Source organism: Ranitomeya variabilis, chromosome 8 (genome assembly GCF_051348905.1).
Source record: "Ranitomeya variabilis isolate aRanVar5 chromosome 8, aRanVar5.hap1, whole genome shotgun sequence".
Lineage (NCBI taxonomy): Eukaryota > Metazoa > Chordata > Amphibia > Anura > Dendrobatidae > Ranitomeya > Ranitomeya variabilis.
The window spans coordinates 150,629,137-150,650,173 of NC_135239.1; the positions used below are offsets into that span (position 1 = coordinate 150,629,137).

The window sequence follows — 21,037 nt, forward strand, 5'->3', positions numbered from 1 at the left end:
TCTCAACTAGATTAAGGTCTGGGCTTTCTCTAGGCCACTCCAAAACATGTACACTTTTCCCTTAAACCACTTGAGTGTTGCTTTAGCAGTATGCTTTGGGTCATTGTATTGTTGAAAAGTGAACCTCCGTCCCAGTCTGAAATTACTGACAGACTGAAACAGGTTTTGCTCAAGAAAAACCCTGTATTTACCTTTGTGGGCAAAAAGTTAAATTTTGTGCTCATCTGACCACAGCACCTCCCCCCATACATTTGGGGAGTCTTCCACATGTATTTTGGAAAACTCAAAATGAGCCTTACAGCCTTACAATTTTTGTGTGCATGTAAAGGCTTTTTTCTGCTTACTCTATAGAGTGCACAGTGTATTGTGGTCGTATGGACAAATACTCCAGTCTCTGATTGGGAACTCTGCAGCTCCTTCAGGGTTACTTTTGGTCTCTGTGCTGCCTCTCTGATTAATGCCCTCTTTGCCCAAGCTGAGAGTTTTGGTAGGCTGCCCCTCTTGTCAGATTTGTTGCGGTACCATGTTCTTTCAATTTGATGACAACGGATTTCTTGGTGCTCCGGGGGATCATCAGAGATTGGGATATTTCTTTATAACCCAACCCTGACTTTTACTTGTCCACAACATTGTTCCTGACTTGTGTGGCGAACTCATTGGTCTTTATGGTGCTGTTTAGTTAGTGATGCCTCTTGCTAAATGGTGTTGCAGCGTATGTGACCTTTCAGAAAAGGCGTGTATATACTGACAGACCATTGTGACACTTAGATAGCACACAGGTGGACTACTTCTCTGTAAGCATATTACTTATGAAGGTAATTGCATACACCAGAAATTTTTAGGGGCTTCATAGCAAAAGGGGTGAATACATACAGTGGGGAAAAAGTATTTAGTCAGCCACCAATTGTGCAAGTTCTCCCACTTAAAAAAGATGAGAGAGGCCTGTAATTGACATCATAGGTAGACCACAAATATGAGAGTCAAAATTGAGAAAATAAATCCAGAAAATCACCTGGTCTGGTTCGGCAATATTTATTTTCAAATTATGGTGGAAAATAAGTATTTGGTCATTAACAAAAGTTCATCTCAATATTTTGTTATATATTTTTTGTTGGCAATGACAGAGGTCAAACGTTTTCTGTAAGTCTTTACAAGGTTGGCACACACTGTTGGAGGTATGTTGTCCCATTCGTCCATGCAGATCTCTTGTGGAGCAGTGATGTTTAGGGCTTGTCACTGGGCAACATGGACTTTCAACTCCCTCCAAAGGTTTTCTATGGGGTTGAGATCTGGAGACTGGCTAGGCCACTCCAGGACCATCGTATGCTTCTTACAAAGCCACTCTTTCATTGCCCTGGCAGTGTGCTTGGGATCATTATCATGCTGAAAGACCCATCCACGTTTCATCTTCAATGCCCTTGCTGATGGAAGGAGGTTTGCACTCAAAATCTCACGATACCTGGCCCCATTCATTCTTTCATGTACACGGATCAGTCATCCTGGTCCTTTTGCAAAGAAACAGCCCCAAAGCATGATGTTGCCACCCCCATGCTTCACAGTAGGTATGGTGTTCTCTGGATGCAACTCAGTATTCTGTCTTCTCCAAACATGACAAGTTTTGTTTCTACCAAACAGTTCTGCTTTGGTTTCATCAGACCATATGACATTTTCCCAATACTCTTCTGGATAATCCAATTGCTCTTTAGCAAACTTCAGACGGTCCCATATATGTACTGGCTTAAGCAGGGTGGACAGGTCTAGCACTGCAGGATCTCAGTCCCTGGCGGCGTAGTGTGTTAGTGATTGTAGCCTTTGTTACAGTGGTCCCAGCTCTATGCAGGTCATTCACTAGGTCCCCCGTGTGGTTCTGGGATTTTTGCTCATCTGGTGATCATTTTGACCCCACAAGGTAAGATCTTGCATGGAGCCCCAGATTGAGGGAGATTATCAGTGGTCTTGTATATTTTCTTATTATTGCTCCCACAGTTGATTTCATCACACCAAGCTGCTTATCTATTGCAGATTCACTCTTCCCAGCCTGGTGCAGGGCTACAATTTTGTGTCTGCTGTCCTTCAACAGCTCTTTGGTCTTCACCATAGTGGAGTTTGGAGTGTGACTGCTTGATGTTTTGGGCATGTGTCTTTTATACTGGTAACAAGTTCAAACCGGTGCCATTACTACAGGTAATGAGTGGAGGACAGAGGAGCCTCTTAAAGAAGAAGTTACTGGTCTGTGAGAGCCAGAAATCTTGCATGTTTTTAGGTGACCAAATACTTATTTTCCACCATAATTTGAAAAATAAATCTTGCCAAACCAGATAAGGTGTTTTTCTGGATTTGCTTTCTCAAATTTGACTCTCATAGTTGTGGTCTACCTATGATGTCAATTACAGGCCTCTCTCATCTTTTTAAGTGGGAGAGCTTGCACAATTGGTGTCTGACTAAATACTTTTTTCCACACTGTGTACACATGACAATTTTTAGTCATTTGATCCCATAAATGTAATTTTTGCCTATATTTTTCTCACTTCATTTTCACTCACTTAGACTAGTGCTAATTAGAGATGAACGAGCATTCAAATGCTCGGATACTCATTGTTTGAACCAAGCAATTCAAAATGCTCAGAAGCTCATGAGTAACGAGTATAATGGGAGTCAAAGAGAAATCCAAGTATTTTTCCTGCAGATCCTACATGGTTTGGGGGGCAGTAAAAATGTTCAAATGGATGGAAAAGTGCTAAATGGAAGGAGATCAGCATGGGGAAGACCCCTTGGAGCATCTCTGACTCTCAGATCGGTGCTGAAACAATGGTGTCACACTTTTACTCCACTTTAAGGACTGACAATAAAACATTCAAAATTGAAGAGAAATTGTAGTTTACAAGAAAAAAAATGTTAAGAAACATTCTTTCCTGTATAATGACTTATATATAGGGCAAAATTTGTAAAGGATTTTAAAGAATAATAAAACTTTAAGTAAGCCAAAATTGGAATTTATATGAAAAAATTCGAAATGTAAGTGTAATTTATGAAGGAAGCAAGAACTGCCAAAAATTAGGGACTTATGTACACCCTGTATTAGACATAGAGGGCTTCATACACAATCTGTTCATATTGTCATGTAGTGGTACTCCTAAACTAAGCCTGTCAAAAATTTCAAGCCGGGTCATCCATACACCCTTGAAGGCACCAACTGTAGTACCTTATTCAAATATTAAGAAAGTATTGTTGTGGCACTTGTACACTCATAAAAGCTCTGCACACAGTGCAGAGTCTGCAAAATATTACAAGCAAGGTCATCCACACACCTTTGAAGGCACCAACAGGAGTGCATCATTCAAATATTAAGAAAGTGTAGTTGTGGTACTTCTACACTCAGGCTCACCACAAACTTGAAACAAGAAAAATATGATAAGGAGGGTCATCTATGCAATATTGAAGGCAACAACTGAAGGGCCTCATTCAAATATTGAAGATTAAAAACACTTTATGTGCAACTGTCGTCTGGCAGTGTGGAAAAGTTGGGGCTTATCCTGGCTTTGTTCATTTTTGTGAGAGTGACTCTGTCAGCATTTTCTGTTGGCAGGTGAAAGCACCTGTCTGTTATGACCCCCTCCCACCTCAGTGACACTAATAACCTGCTCCGACAAGACTCTACAGGCATGGCAGCACAGCACCTCCATAGCATAGTGGGACTGCTCATGCCAGGTGCCCAGCTTTGAGACCCTATAGTTGAAGGTTTCAGTGGAATTAGGGAGTACACTGGTTTAGAAAGGCAGGTATTGATTGACCATCTTTAAAATATTTTCTAGCCGCATTGTTGATACAGTGCTGCAGGGCATCCAGCTTCCAACTGAGGTAGATGATGTGCTCTGAGACAGTAAGTCGGAGATGGATGATGAGGAGGAGCAGGAGGGGGTGCAGGAACTGGTATAGGAGGTGGAGGAACCCTGATAGAAGTAGTGACAACAATCCTCGGTGTTGGTAGCACATGTGCTGTGCCAGGTTAGCACTTGGGTCTGGCCTTCACAATATTCACCCAGTGTGACGTTAAGAGAAATGTAATGTCCCTGGCCACAAGGGCTTGTCCACGTGTCGGTCAATAAGTGAACAATCCCAGTAACTGCGTTGGTAAAGGCATGGGTGATGTTCCTAGACACGTGCTGGTACAATGCGGGGACACAACATCAGAAGAAATAGTGGCAGCTGGGGACTGAGTACAGAGGGAGGGCTGCCACCATGAGTCATCAGAAATTCTCTGTGTCTACAAGCCTAAACGGCAACATTTCCACAGCAAGCAATCTGGAAATATGCCTGTTCTTCGTTTAGGCCTGTGTGTGGGTAGCTGTAAACTTTCTTTTTCGTTCCAAGGTCTAGGGTAGAGACAACTGAACGCTTTGCTGGGACAAGGATTTGGAAGTGCCTGTTGATGGTGCCTCAGAATGTGCAAGGACAAATGCAGGTCATGAGCCATGTGCGCCAGTGTCATGGACAGGGGATTGGAAAGCACCTAGCACAGAGTAAGAGGCAGTGGGGTCACCTTCTGGCACCAATTGTTGACCTAGGCATTCGGCCCACTGAGTTGGGTGCTTAGATGAGATGTGACTAATCATGCTGATGGTGATTAGTCTCTGAGTGGTTAGGGCACAGGTTGCAAATGAACATTTTTTTGGTCTCAGATCTTTCATTAAAAATGTCTGACTGGAAAACACCTAACTCTTTGATGGAGAAATTCACAAGTGTTGGTGCTCTGCAGAACAGTTGCCCGCCAGCGCTGCTGACATTTTTCAGCATGCCAGCTTCCCAGGTTGGGTCAGTGACTCTATCACCCACCACTAGAGATGAGCTAACTTTTCAAGGTTCGGTTTGGCAAACGTCCTGATACGCGCCAAACAGTTCGTCAAACATACCCAAACCCCATTGAATTAAATGGGAGAAAATACCTTTAGCTGTTTTGAGCTGTTTTGACAGCTTTTTGACCCCCCGCCAAAAAGCTGTCAAAACAGCTCAAATTAGGGGCAGCCACCAAGAAAAGTGGCATCAATTGACCCAGAGTACAAATAGTATAATTGTGCAGCATGAATACATGGGACAAGGCCTGAGACAAGGCTTGTAAAAGCATTTCTAGCTTAAACATTGATCAGTAACAGGTGGATGAGTGACAGGTGTAGGCCTGGTGTTCTGAGAGCACTACCAAATTAAAGCAACACACATGAAGGAGACCCAACTTGGAGTCCAAACATTTCAAAAAATTAGAGCCATTCGCCAGAAAAAGTGGCATCAATTGACACACAGTAGAAATTTTAGAATGGCATAGCAGCAGTCAGACATGGGCCATATATGAGCCAGGATCTGTGCCAGCATTTACAGCTTTGAATTTAAGTTCAAATTAAGAGGTGGGTGAGGTACCGGTGAAAGCCTGATTTGCTGGGAGCCCTGATACCCCATGCAACAGCTCAAAATGTTTTTTTTTTTCTCAGCCACACTCAGGTGGCACAAATATCAGCTTGTTAGACCACTAATGTTAGAAAACATATAGAATAGTAACACAGGTAGTTGACTAATCAATTCACCCACAGCATAAATTTTAGAATGGCACAGCAGCAATCATAGTAAATATAGAAAAACTGACTGAACAGCCATCTAGTCTGAACTGGTGCATAACCAAAAAGTCTTACATAGCAAATAGATAATGGCTGCACTCAATTTTATTGTGCTAAAGCAAGGAAATGTGCAATATATGAAATGTGAACAGCATAATGGCTTGTGAAATTTATGAAAAAACACATGAGATTTTTAGCACAAGATTTGGCCAAAAGTTGTGAGCCCATCCACCAAACGTCAAGGTAATCTCAAAACGGATGGGTAACTAACCTGTCTGCCTAGTGTGAACACTTACCTATGGCTAATAACATGGTAAAGCCTGCATTTATAGGGGAGGTTAGAACCAACTGTGTTTGGATGTAATTAAAATCACAGCATGGTGAAGGGCGGGGCGTTCAAGTCAGAAAAAGCAATACATAGTAAATATAGAAAAACTGACTGAACAGCCATCTAGTCTGAACTGGTGCATAACCAAAAAGTCTTACATAGCAAATAGATAATGGCTGCACTCAATTTTTTTGTGCTAAAGCAAGGAAATGTGCAATATATGAAATGTGAACAGCATAATGGCTTGTGAAATTTATGAAAAAACACATGAGATTTTTAGCACAAGATTTGGCCAAAAGTTGTGAGCCCATCCACCAAACGTCAAGGTAATCTCAAAACGGATGGGTAACTAACCTGTCTGCCTAGTGTGAACACTTACCTATGGCTAATAACATGGTAAAGGCTGCATTTATAGGGGAGGTTAGAACCAACTGTGTTTGGATGTAATTAAAATCACAGCATGGTGAAGGGCGGGGCGTTCAAGTCAGAAAAAGCAATGCATAGTAAATATAGAAAAACTGACTGAACAGCCATCTAGTCTGAACTGGTGCATAACCAAAAAGTCTTACATAGCAAATAGATAATGGCTGCACTCAATTTTATTGTGCTAAAGCAAGGAAATGTGCAATATATGAAATGTGAACAGCATAATGGCTTGTGAAATTTATGAAAAAACACATGAGATGCATTAGGTATTAGTGTGTGAGCCAGCATTTAGAGCAACACAACTTGGAGTCCAAACATTTCCAAAAATTAGGGGTAGACACCACTAAAGTGCAATCAATTTCCCCAGAAAAGAAATAGTATAACGGGGCTCTGACACCCCTTCCACTACAGGCAACCCACCATAAGGAGACCCAACCTGGAGTCTGCACATTTCAAAAAATTGATTGTAACATCATCAACAGCAGCAACAGCAGGCACAGAAGCCACACTAAAGATATCACAGAGTGCAATAACATGAGATTAATGCAGCACACTAAAAAATGCCAGGGTAGAAGATACTATTGTAGTTACTAAAAAATGCAACATCGCTTAGTCTGTACAGTCTGCGATTGGGTTTAAAAAGTCATTGCAAATCCATGACTTATTCATCTTGATGAAAGTTGGGCTTTCTACACTTTCAGGGGACAGCCAGATGCGCTTATCCGTCAGGTTGACAAAACCTCCAAGGCGTGACAGGCGAGCTCACGCCACTCTTCCATTTTTGAAGACCAAAATGCAAAGGGTGCAAATTCCCCCCAATGACATTGACAATGAGCTCAACATACTCCTGCACCATTCTCTCCTGTCGTTCACAACCTGTCAGACTTGTACTCTGTTCTGCTGGTGCATGGACTGGTCTAAAAAATGTGTGAAACGACTCAAAGAAATTGCTTCTACCACTTGCACTGCTGCTGCTAATGTTTTTGTGTTTACGAGAAGGTCTTCCCGGGACTATAACTGCAATGCACACTATCTGCCTCACTGCTGTCTTAGGGAAAAGCACTCTTAAGATTGTCTACAAGCATTTTTCGATATTCCAGCATGCGAGCATCCCTTTCCAGGGGGAAGTATCTGGCAAAATGTATTCTTGTACCGTGGATCTAACAGAGTGGTAACCCAGTAGTCAGCACTATTTCTAATCCTAACAATACGGCATTTTGTTGCAGATAGTGCAGCAAGAAGGTGCTCATGTGTTGGGCACTTTCATGAGGTCTAAGTTCATGGTGTATTTGTGGCGGGGTAACACTCAAGCTTGCTTCCTCCTTCCCGTCCCGCCAATCACTGACAACAGAGAGGGGATCATTATCCTCTTCGTATCCTGAGGGTTGTGCACCAATCACTTTATCCTCCTCATCCTTCTCTATTTGTTCCTTGGCTTTTGCACCTTCAGTAACAATTTGTCTGGTACCCTTCGATCACTGTAATCCACCCTCCTATGGCACCTGTATGACGACAGTCTGGAAATTAGAAATATTGCTATCCCTTGCTAATCTTCCTGTGCTTCCACCTCTTCCTGTGGGACTACCTCCTCACGCAGACTATTCAAAGTCTGCTCCAGCATGTAGATGATGCTGATAACGGCATCGTCAGCGCTAATCATCTTAGTAGCCATTTCAAAACTGTGCAGAAGGTTGCAAAGGTCCTTCATCTGTGCCCACTCTGCTAGCATAATTTGCACCATGTCTATACTGCGTTGGCGCAGGCAATGCAAAAGGCCATACTGCATCATGGCTCAGTGCTGCTGCTACAGTCACTGCAGCATGTGCAGAGTAGTAAGCAAGTGGAGGTTCTGCATCCGAAGACCTGTGTGAGAACACTTGCCACGGAGACAGAGGATGAAGAAGCAGCAGATGCAGTTGATGAGAGGGCCGATGGTTGGCAAAGGCCGCTAGTACGCATTTTAGCACAGTGAGATTCCCACACTAGTGCATGTTGATGTTTCATGCATCTAGTAGTCAAATTATTGCAAATTTTGCCTCTATTGAGTCATTTTTTGTAAAGTTGGCATCTAACATGAGCTGGGTCATGCAGTCTCAAAAAAGCCCAGACAAGACAACCCTTGCCGTTTCTGCAAACTGCAGACCTGCAACCGCTGCTAACCACAGTTGTGACTTAGGATGCAGTATTTGTTTTGGTTGTGTCACTCTGTGTATATGACAAGCCACACCTTAACTTCCTCATCTTCCTCCTCTTCCATCTTCTCTGCTGAGCTACTCGGCTGTGTTACACTGCGTTCACACCAAGTGGAGTTTACAATCTTATTGTCATTATCTATGTTCCTCCACTCACCCTCATCCTCTTCCTGCACTGACAGCACACTACATTCTACATGCAGCTCAGGTATCAAAGTCTCATCAGGATCTCCTCCACCCCAGGGGTTAATGTCAGGTGACGAGGGTCTAGAACCATTACTGACTACCACATTTTTTGTTCTTGATTTCTTTTAGTATTTCTTGAAGCCAAATAGTTGCTATTTGAAATGACTTTAGTTTTGTGCCATGTCTGCGATCCAATTTTATTCTACAAAATTAACAACTGAATGAACATCCTCCAAGGCCTGTGATTCTATTCCAGGGGTTGTATATATTTAGCAACGGACTGCAAAGCCCTAAGACCTGCCTAGTGGCTGTATTCACCACTCCCCCTGCTCCAGCAGCTTTTTCTAGGCTAACTGCACAATGTATCGCAAGCACAAAATTAGCCCTAAGAAAGACTTTTAGTTTGATGGTTCAGCAAAGTACCACCAATAGAGGACTCTGATTCCTAAAACTGTGCACATAGGCCTGGACAACTACGGTCTCCCTCCAATCGGAAATGTCCCTTGAGTTTTGCAATGGTGTCAGTGTGCCGAGTGTGGTGGCGCTGGTTCTTTTATAACCTCTGATGAGGTAATGCAGCCAGCCAATCACAATAATGTCACTATCAAGATGTCTGCAGCAATATAGAAACTGACAGGCAATTCCTGCATGTTTATTGGCTGTGTAACAGGAGCAGGGCGGGAATTCCAGCATTCAATCCAAGCACCAGCTAATGTTCGACGAGTGCTGAGCACATCCGAGCACCCAGATACTAGAGTGATATCTGAGTATCACCGAGCACATTTGCTCACTGCTAGTGCTGATGCATCACACTTAGTGTTGAGCAATACCTTCCGATATTTGAAAGTATCGGTATCGGATTGGATCGGCCGATATCCCAAAAATATCGGAAATCGCCGATACCGATACCCGATACCAATACAAGTCAATGGGACACAAATATCGGATATCGGAACGTAATAGGGAGCGATCCTGGATTTTTCCCAGGGTGTGAAGGAAAGGAAACTCTCCTTCAGGCCCTGGGATCCATATTCATGTAAAAAATAAAGAATAGAAATAAAAAATATGGATATACTCACCCTCGGACGGCCCCTGGCTGTCACCGCTGCAAGCGTCTGCCTTCGTTCCAAAGAATGCAGAGTGAAGGACCTTCGATGACGTCACGGTCACGTGAGCGGTCACATGAGCGGTCACGCGACCAATCACAAGACCACGACATCATCGCAGGTCCTACACTCACTGCATTCTTAGGAACGGAGGCTGCCGGTTGCACCGCTGAGAGCCAGGGGCCGTCGGTGGGTGAGTATATCCATATTTTTTATTTTTATTCTTTATTTTTTACATGAATATGGATTCCGATTTCCGATAACGCAAAAATATCGGAACTCGGTATCGGAATTCCGATACAGCGAATATCGGCCAATACCCGATATTTGCAGTATTGGAATTCTCAACACTAATCACACTCAAATCGGATTACAAAAATATTTAAACAGGGGTTGTAAAGTAACAAAATAAATAAAAAGCCAAGGGGAATTAATACTTTTGCAAGCCACTGTATGAATATATTGAATATATTAATGTTGGAATGCATTGCTGATAACAGAGTATACATGTATTTACTGTAAATTTAGGCTATATAGCAGAAAGACAGCAGTTCAAAATCATATAGTCAATGTCAACATAAACTTTGGTGCACTCAAAGCGCTGCTGCATTTCTTTGTGTACATTGCAGTCACAGCAACTTGTGCTTGTTCATATTTCATTCATTTTGGCACTGGTCAGTTTTGGTTTTGTAAATCTCTCTGGATGTTTTAAAGGGGTTGTCCTGCCTCAGGCTTCAAGTCTGCTGTCACTCTATCTGACTGCAGACTAGCGAATCCTCACATTGCACAAACTGCACGCTGTGAGTATTCACCGGTGCCTGTGTGGTTTACATTCTCCAAAATCCGGCAAGACTGTATCCAGCCTCACTCAATACACTTGCAGTGAAAAAGGCAGTGCATGTCTAGTCAGTACATGACCGCATGTAAGCAAGTCACATAGTTGTGGTTACACAACTGCTCGCTCCCAGCACCGGCATCGGAGAATCCTCACAGCATGCATTACGCGCAATGTGAAGATTCGCAAATCTGCAGTCACATAGAGTGACTGCAGACTTGCAGCTTGAGGCCAGACATTAGCTACTAATTGTTTGCTGTTCTAAATAAATGCATGTGTATATAGTTTAGCCCTTAGTCCTACAATTCGATATCTTCTTGCAGAACATACTCTACATTGATTTTATCTTTATTGGGAGACGAGAATTAGAACATTTGAAGAAGCCTCTGTGCACAATACTCCCATGAGGCATCATGTCACTTTAATTGTAGCCAGTCAGAATTAAAGCTTTATTCTGGCCAATCAACAGATGCTTTTAGCTACTTCATTATGTAAATTGTACTTCCAAGCGCCTAACAATAGTTCCCTCCAAAGCCTTCATCTGAAGCACATCTCTAAACTACTAATCAGTCTCTAGCAGGCAGAGGAAAATTCCCGGTTTACTTTGTGACAGTGACCTTATAGCAAAGGTTTACCCAGCGCCTTTTGTAATTGCACCAAGGCTGCAGCAATATTGGCTCTCTGACCCGCTGCATATTCCTTTTTATTCTGTTACATTGTAACAAGGCTAGGGGCCTTATGTATTTGGAAGAAGAAGAGAAAAAAAACCTTCTGACATCAGTGTCCATCACAAAGATTTATGGAAGAATACGTATTTGTGAACTAAAAGGAGTCATGTACGATGTACAGTAGTTTTGAATGCGCTGCAAAAAAAGAGATTGATCTTGTGCACCTGTAACAATGGCTCTGTTCTGCTATCGAGTGCTTTTGGAGAAGAACAGGGTTTTATTTGACACAAAGCGGCAATCCAGACGAGTTGGCGCAGTGATGGATAATGGGAGCAAAAATCCTCACATCGGGGCCAGCCTGTTTGGAAAATGTAATAACAGCGTGGAAAGTGTAAACTGTGAGCCTGCTGTTAATAGTACGCAGCGTATCACTGAATAAAGGCATGAAGCTTTTATAAAAAATATGGCAGCAAGAAGGAGAGGTAGGGGCGGACATATTACTGGTGCAACCTGTGCAGCTGCACAAGGGCCAATGGGATAAGGGGGCCACCACCCCCTGCAAAGCAGGTGAAAGTGTGCATTATTATGAGTTATTGGACTGTAAAGGGCCCATATGTTGCTCTTGCACAGGGGCCCTTTTCTGTCTCTGTCCACCAATAAGAAGAAGGAAGACATTATTGGTTAATTGCTCTTCTCTGCATTCCCTACAGATGCTCACTATGCCACCATTGAGTACAGTCCATGCCCCAGTGCTTCAGTACGGGGACAACTAAGGCTTAGTTTTCTTATCAAAAATTGTAACCAGAAAAGGTGTGGCACTGCAGCCTTAACGAGAGTCAAAAATCTCATGTCAGAGGCCAAAAACAGACAATGTAAATGGGATTATTTCAATGGGTTCAATCTATTAAAGAGGTTGTCCACTACTTTTTGATTGATGACCTATGCTCAGTATATCAACTGGGGTCTGACACCCGGCACCCCTGCCGATCAGGTGTTGCCAGTGTCGGCCGGAAGTACACACTTGTGGAGCTGGCCATCATCTGATGGTGGCAGACACATCGGCCTCCTATTGATTTGAATAGGAGGCGGATGTGGAGTACCAAGCTTTGGCCACTACCAGCTCTGCAAAAGGGTGCTTCTGGCCAACACCGACAACTGCTTATTGGCAGGGGTGCCGGGTGTAGGATCCTGGTCGATCCTAAGGAAAGGTAATCAATCAATATGTAGTGGACAACCTCTTTAAGTAAAAATACCACCATTTATTGACTGTAAAATAACGCTGCCAAACAGTGACTGAATTAGGATATTTTGATATCAAAGTTATCAGCCCCAATACAAGACTGGCAATTTTCTCGCTGGTCCTAATGAGGGAGCATGACAGTGTCATTCATTAATCCAAGCACCATGTCACTGACTGGAGTAAGATTTGTAATATAGTAGAGCACGGCACTCTGGGTATCTGGGAGGTGCTCAAGTTAGGTATCCAACCCGTGTAACATCAATGAAAATATACTTGGCACTCAGGAGAATTTTGTAGTGAAGTCAAACATCATTTATTCAGTGCATCCAGTTCAACATGAACGTTTTCGGTCCCAACATAGGACCTTCATCAGACAGGATTTTTGATTACTGGAAAACACAGAATGTTTGTAAAGGCCCAAGGTTGGTTCCAAAAAACGGACGGAGTCCAGGAGATATGGAGCCACCTTGTAAGAGTTTAAGGAGAAAATTGCTGCCAACAGGCGGGGGAGTACGTTGGTGCAGGGAGCGCTGGTGTGATAGAGAAGCTGCGCTGCAGGAAGGCGAGATACTCGCTGTAGAGAAGAGCGCTGGTATTGGAGAGAAGAGGGAATGGCGCCGTGCGGTGAATCCTCCCGGAGACGCCCGGGAGGATTCACCGCACGGCGCCATTCCCTCTTCTCTCCAATACCAGCGCTCTTCTCTACAGCGAGTATCTCGCCTTCCTGCAGCGCAGCTTCTCTATCACACCAGCGCTCCCTGCACCAACGTACTCCCCCGCCTGTTGGCAGCAATTTTCTCCTTAAACTCTTACAAGGTGGCTCCATATCTCCTGGACTCCGTCCGTTTTTTTGAACCAACCTTGGGCCTTTACAAACATTCTGTGTTTTCCAGTAATCAAAAATCCTGTCTGATGAAGGTCCTATGTTGGGACCGAAAACGTTCATGTTGAACTGGATGCACTGAATAAATGATGTTTGACTTCACTACAAAATTCTCCTGAGTGCCAAGTATATTTTCATTGGAGTAAGATTTGTGACTTAAGGAATGCCATGAATTACATGAGCTGTGGTATCATACTCCTGTCCTTTCATACGTCGATGTACCCACAAGTTTCTCTCAACAGAAGAGAAAGGAGAGAAGTTAGATGAGGTTAGTCTGCTTTTGGCTGTAAGTATGCAAATTGCCTACATATAGTCAAATGACCACTGAATTTGCATGGGGAATTCAGGGGGAATCATGACAGTGTGTACAGTGCATACTGTCATGATTTAGCGGTCAGTGTTAAGCAGATTTTCTTCATAGACCAGAATGTTTAAAATTAAGATACTATACCTAATTAATCCTTCTTGGAGTGCAAATCAGTCAAATAAATCTTTAACACTTCATTTGATTATAAAGAATCTGGAATTGACAGCATCTACCATAAAACAAGGAGGTTAAAATTTTACAACCTCGCATAGATTAACGAGAGAAAATGACCAGATTTATTGCCAGTAAAAGACTCTCTGAACCAATTATTCTTCCCTGCATGAGCAGAGGATTGTGGGAATGTTATCTTTAATGAAATCCTAATTTAATTTCAGTAGAATTTCATGCTTTGTTGGAAAGCTGTAGTTTGGCTTTTTAATGAATAATGCATTTATACAACTAATAACCATGCCCTAATTTTAAACAATAGCACTGAAAAATAGAATCCAAAATAAGAAGACAAAAAAGTAATGCATTTTTAATAGCAATACAGTAACGTCATATGTGCAAACCCTACAATACGAATGAACTTTATCAATCATTTATGATCATAAATTAAAACATTACAAAATATATTACTGTAGGTCATAATTATAGGCACTGTGGTTATCTAGCCGGAGATAAGTGTGATCTCCATATTTTCATAATGGATTTTAGATGATCTAGCAGCGTATTCGGGGTCGGACATACCATTGGTGCAACCTGTCCAGCCTCACAGGGCCCAAGTGTTAAAGAGGGTGTCCGATCCTGAAATCCAATTTTTTTTTTAAGCTAACCTGTGCTGCATTGTGATATACTGTATTTTGATATACAACACCCCTATAGATTTTGTTTTTTGTTTCTGCCTTTCATTCCTCCTGAATTTCACTTCATTCCCTGCAATCACCTTGTTTAACTGCAGCTCTACTAAACTTGAAGGGAACCTGTCAGCAGGATTGTACACAGTAACCTACAGACAGTGTCAGGTTGGCGCCGTTACACTGATTACAATGATACCTGGTGATGAAATCTGTCTTGTGGTTGTTTCATGTTCATGTACAGTATGTGGTGCTCTGATTATTTACTCATAATGCAAACTGCTGACAGGTCACTGATCCCACAGGTATCATTTTATTCAGTATAACGGCACTGACCTGACACTGTGTGTAGGTTATTATTCACAATCCTGCTGACAGGTTCCCTTTAATGTAACTACTAAGTAAATAAGTTAACTACTTTTTATATTAGTTTTTCCTTTGATACAGACTGAACTTTTCTCATTTTGTTTCAGTTTCAAAGACCCAATGATTTCTCTCCCGCCTTCCGATTTGGTACTGTCCCAAATGGCAGCACAGAAAGAAATATCCGTAACAACTACCTCGAGATGCATACATACATGGTGAAATTCAACCAACGATCAGTGCAAGATGCTTTACTTTCTTTAAAGACAGGGTAAGTTTTGTTTAGTGCATGATGGAACCAGAAAATAAAAGAAGACAGAGAATTTCTTCAAACTACGGCCCAAATCTCTGACTAATTTGACTGTTTAACCACTCAGTATAAGGCCTCATTCATACGTCCATTATTAATCACATATGTGTAAAAATAGTATCAGTGTCATCAGTGTGTCATCCATGTGTCCATTTTTACCATCAGTGTGTCATCTGTGTGTCGTCTTTACTATCGGTGTGTCATCTGTGTGTCGTCTTTACCATCAGTGTCATCTGAGTATCGTCTTTACCATCAGTGTGTCTTCTGTGTGTCCATCTTTACCATCAGTGTGTCATCTGTGTGTCGTCTTTACCATCAGTGTCATCCATGTGTCGTCTTTACCATCAGTGTGTCTTCTGTGTGTCCATCTTTACCATCAGTGTGTCATCCGTGTGTCGTTTTTCCCATCAATATGTCATCAATGTGTCGTCTTTACCATCAGTGTCATCCATGTATTGTCTTTACCATCAGTGTGTCTTCTGTGTGTCCATCTTTACCATCAGTGTGTCATCAGTGTTTCATCTGTGTGTCGTCTTTCCCACCAGTGTGTCTTCTGTGTGTCCATCTTTACCATCAGTATGTCATCCATGTGTCGTCTTTCCCATCAGTATGTCATCCATGTGTCGTCTTTACCATCAGTGTGTCATCTGTGTGTTGTCTTTACCATCAGTGTCAACTGTTTATCGTCTTTACCATCAGTGTGTCTTCTGTGTGTCCATCTTTACCATCAGTGTGTTATCAGTGTGTCATCCGTGTGTCGTCTTTCCCACCAGTGTGTCTTCTGTGTGTCCATCTTTACCATCAGTGTGTCATCCGTGTGTCGTCTTTCCCATCAGTATGTCATCCATGTGTCGTCTTTACCATCAGTGTGTCATCTGTGTGTTGTCTTTACCATCAGTGTCATCCATGTATTGTCTTTACCATCAGTGTGTCTTCTGTGTGTCCATCTTTACCATCAGTGTGTCATCAGTGTGTCATCCGTGTGTCGTCTTTCCCACCAGTGTGTCTTCTGTGTGTCCATCTTTACCATCAGTGTGTCATCAGTGTGTCATCCGTGTGTTGTCTTTCCCACCAGCGTGTCTTCTGTGTGTCCATCTTTACCATCAGTGTGTCATCTGTGTGTCGTCTTTACCATCAGGGTCATCCATGTGTCGTCTTTACCATCAGTGTGTCTTCTGTGTGTCCATCTTTACCATCAGTGTGTCATCCGTGTGTCGTCTTTCCCATCAATATGTCATCAATGTGTCGTCTTTACCATCAGTGTCATCCATGTATTGTCTTTACCATCAGTGTGTCTTCTGTGTGTCCATCTTTACCATCAGTGTGTCATCAGTGTTTCATCTGTGTGTCGTCTTTCCCACCAGTGTGTCTTCTGTGTGTCGTCTTTCCCATCAGTATGTCATCCATGTGTCGTCTTTACCATTAGTGTGTCATCTGTGTGTTGTCTTTACCATCAGTGTCATTCGTGTATCGTCTTTACCATCAGTGTGTCTTCTGTGTGTCCATCTTTCCCATCAGTGTGTCTTCTGTGTGTCCATCTTTCCCATCAGTGTGTCATCCGTGTGTCATCTTTCCCATCAGTGTGTCATCCGTGTGTCCATCTTTCCCATCAGTGTGTCATCCATGTGTCGTCTTTCCCATCATGTGTGTCATCAGTGTCTTTCATGGATAGATCAAAAAATAAAGAACAAAGCTTTTCCTATCCTTTGCAATGTCACACACAGGCAGCGCACATATACACTGATGCCATCCGTGTGCTGTATGTGGCTTGTAACAATATATTTCTTTTGATCCTTGTCTCCGTGCTACCATACAAAAATGGCATGTCTGAGTGTTTTGTACCGACACACGGTTCATGTAAAAACACGGACATGTGAATAGCACCATGGGCTATGATGGGTACGAGAAGACTAAGTATAGATCGCGTACGTGCACCACTTCATATCATCTGTGGATTATATACGTGGTGACAGATACTGTAATCAATAGCATTGCAGCAAGGCCACCTGTGCAGAATACAGGCGCGCAGCTCCTGCCGGCGTGCAGCAGAGATCATTGTTAGTCCAGCTGCAGCAGTGGAATAATCCACTCATGGAATATATTGCAAATCTCAGGATTTCTTTTGTATTAACTGTTAAAGCTGAATTTTAAAACCATAATAGTCAGTGTAAGTCATAATGGTAAATTGCACAATAACCGCTGTGTAAATCATAGTTATTTTAAGTCGAATTCCAAATATTTTTATCAATTGTTTATAAATAAATTATACAATTATTTCAGCAAGAAAAGATTGCCTTGTAGTACATCAATGCCCAAAAATTGGTAATGACAATGTCATGTCTTTTCTCATATTATAGTAAACTGGACGCCTTTATTTATGATGCTGCTGTACTGAACTACATGGCTGGAAGGGATGAAGGCTGCAAACTAGTGACTATTGGTAGCGGCAAAGTGTTTGCATCCACTGGTTATGGTATTGCTATCCAAAAGGATTCTGGATGGAAAAGACAGATTGACCTGGCAATCCTGCAACTATTCGGTGATGGTATGTATTCCTCACGGCTGCCAGTAACTGTAGCGGCGAGATGATTTTATGTATGTATTTCATATTTCTTATTTACTGTTGCCTGTATGTATAGTAAAAACCTTTGTAATACATATCAATATGATGTTGTAGTATATACGTACAATATATATATATACACTCACCGGCCACTTTATTAGGTACACCATGCTAGTAACGGGTTGGACCCCCTTTTGCCTTCAGAACTGCCTCAATTCTTCGTGGCATAGATTCAACAAGGTGCTGGAAGCATTCCTCAGAGATTTTGGTCCATATTGACATGATGGCATCACACAGTTGCCGCAGATTTGTCGGCTGCACATCCCAAAGATGCTCCATACAAGGCAGGATGGATCCATGCTTTCATGTTGTTTACGCCAAATTCTGACCCTACCATCCGAATGTCGCAGCAGAAATCGAGACTCATCAGACCAAGCAACGTTTTTCCAATCTTCTACTGTCCAATTTCGATGAGCTTGTACAAATTGTAGCCTCAGTTTCCTGTTCTTAGCTGAAAGGAGTGGTACCCGGTGTGGTCTTCTGCTGCTGTAGCCCATCTGCCTCAAAGTTCGATGCACTGTGCGTTCAGAGATGCTCTTAGGCCTACCTTGGTTGTAACGGGTGGCGATTTGAGTCACTGTTGCCTTTCTATCAGCTCGAACCAGTCTGCCCATTCTCCTCTGACCTCTGGCATCAACAAGGCATTTCCGCCCACAGAACTGACGCTCACTGGATTTTTTTTCTTTTTCGGACCATTCTCTGTAAACCCTAGAGATGGTTGTGCGTGAAAATCCCAGTAGACCAGCAGTTTCTGAAATACTCAGACCAGCCCTTCTGGCACCAACAACCATGCCACGTTCAAAGGCACTCAAATCACCTTTCTTCCCCATACTGATGCTCGGTTTGAACTGCAGGAGATTGTCTTGACCATGTCTACATGCCTAAATGCACTGAGTTGCCGCCATGTGATTGGCTGATTAGAAATTAAGTGTTAACAAGAAGTTGGACAGGTGTACCTAATAAAGTGGCCAGTGAGTGTATATATATATATATATATATATATATATATATATATATATATATATATATATATATAAACATGTAGTGACAGAGTCACTGGTAATATAATAGAGGGGAGATATGTCTCACTACGCTTAATGGCATCAATGATAAAAAAATCCAGAGTTTTATTTCCTCCAGCACAGTAAGTGTTGTGAGGGTTAAGTTAACGTATGTTATGAATTGGTTTCTAGGGGGACATTCATAGAGCAGGTGGGAGAGTGTCCTCCATATCTCCACAGAGCAGGCACCACTGTGTGCTGATACGACCTTGTCACAGTCATGTCACATGGTTGAGGAGTTACATGGTCTGAGCTTAAATGGCTGAAGGACAGAACTTTTCAGTATTTAGTGTGTGGGCTTGAAGAAGGAGCACTGCAGGAGAGTGCTGCATGGACTAGTGAACCTGAACAGTGTGTGGTCTGTCAGCCATGAGTGGGAGGAACCACACTCACAGAGGGACTGTATTTGTTCTTCCACCGTTTTGTTGTCTTTTCCTGTTTTGCCCAGAGGGCTGTATTTTCTTTACTTCACCCTGGTTTATGCTACCTATAATAAGCCAAAGGAAGTTCAACCTGACATTGTCTGTAGGTTACTCAGCACAATCCTGCTGACAGGTTCACTTTAAATTGCTGTTTGGCTCTAATTTTCAAGATTCAGAGGAAGTTATAATTACTTATGAAACCTTTCATGCAGGCTTATAGAAAAATTGTGCCTTTTTTATTTCATCATCATTATTGCATTGTTAGTAGGTAGTCTATTACATCATCTATTTAGTCCACTGAGCCTTCAGTTTTCTATAATTTTAGGGTGACCAGTCAAACTCGGCTCTGACGACGTAATCCTGATTACATTTGCATTAACTACTTTTATAAATTCTCTCTGCGTAAGGCATTCAGTTTTAGGATTTCCTAGCTTAGTTTCTTAGCAAATTGACATGTTTTTATATGTTTTTACAGACATGCCTTGCTCTTGCATTAACAAAGTGAATAGTTTTTGCTAGTGAGAAGTAACTTTTGCGTCAGAGAGGCAAAACTTGACTACCATGAAAAGGAAAGCCTACAAACTGTATTTTGCCAGCAGAATTGGAGATCAGGACAAGAGTTGGGCTCCACTCATGCTGCAATAGATGTGCATCACATCTGACCCAGTGGTTGCATGGGAAGAGGCAATCTATGCCTTTTGTAGTCCCAATTGTCTGGAGAGAGCTGACTGATCACACTACCAATTGATATTTCTGCATGGTTCCCTACATTAGGAAAGGAGTTTCAAGGAAGAATATGTGGATTTTAAAATATTGAAACATTCCACCTGCAATACACCCAGTACCACATAGAGAAGAACTGCTGGTTCCAAAAGCATCAGACACATTTTCAGTCAAGTCAGGAGAGGAAGAAAAGGGCACTTGGTTTCATGAAGCATCTTCCTCTTACAACCAAACTTTCTGTCTGCAACCACATCTTAACCACACCTTATACAAACAGTGAACTGAACGATCTTGTTATAGATTTCGATCTGCCCAAGAATAAGACTGAGCTCTTAAGTTCCAAGCTACAGCAGTGAAAGCTCCTATCGGGCGATGTTCGGCTTTCTTTGCTCTTCAACTGTGATAAAGATCTTGTCCAATACGTCTTCATTGAGGGTGATCTTGTTGCATGTAACAACATCAACAGTTTAATCAAAGCTCTGTAGATAAGTCATAATCCAGAGGAATGGAGGTTCTTCATTGATACGTCCAAAACAAGCCTAAAAGCCATCTTGTTGCATAATGGCAATGTGCGACCTTCAATTCCAGCTGGTTATGCAGTCCACATGACAGAAACCTATGGCCTGTTGAGGTGCCTGAACTATGACCAACATTTGTGGCCCCTCTGTGGTGACTTAAAGGTGATTGCCCTTTTAGTTGGTCTCCAGGGTGCATACACAAAGTAGTGCTGCTTTCTGTGTGAGTGAGTGAGTGAGTGAGTCATGCAATCAAGAAAAAAATCACTACAATAAAAAAGGCTGGCCTATCCGACATTCACTTTAGCCAGGCAGTAAACATGTTCTGCATCCAGCACTTGTTGACCCACATAAGATTTTGTTACCACCATTGCATATCAGTTTGGGCC

General features: G+C 42.3%; 1 protein-coding gene across 1 annotated transcript in view; it reads left to right on the forward strand.

The window, feature by feature from the left end:
* Window positions 1–21,037, forward strand: part of GRIN2B (glutamate ionotropic receptor NMDA type subunit 2B) — an 820,631-nt gene that overhangs the window by 783,296 nt on the left and 16,298 nt on the right. The window contains exons 11-12 of the mRNA XM_077276818.1: window positions 15,105–15,265; window positions 17,662–17,849. Of these exons, the coding sequence (XP_077132933.1) occupies window positions 15,105–15,265; window positions 17,662–17,849 (349 nt within the window). The remainder of the gene's footprint in view (window positions 1–15,104; window positions 15,266–17,661; window positions 17,850–21,037) is intronic.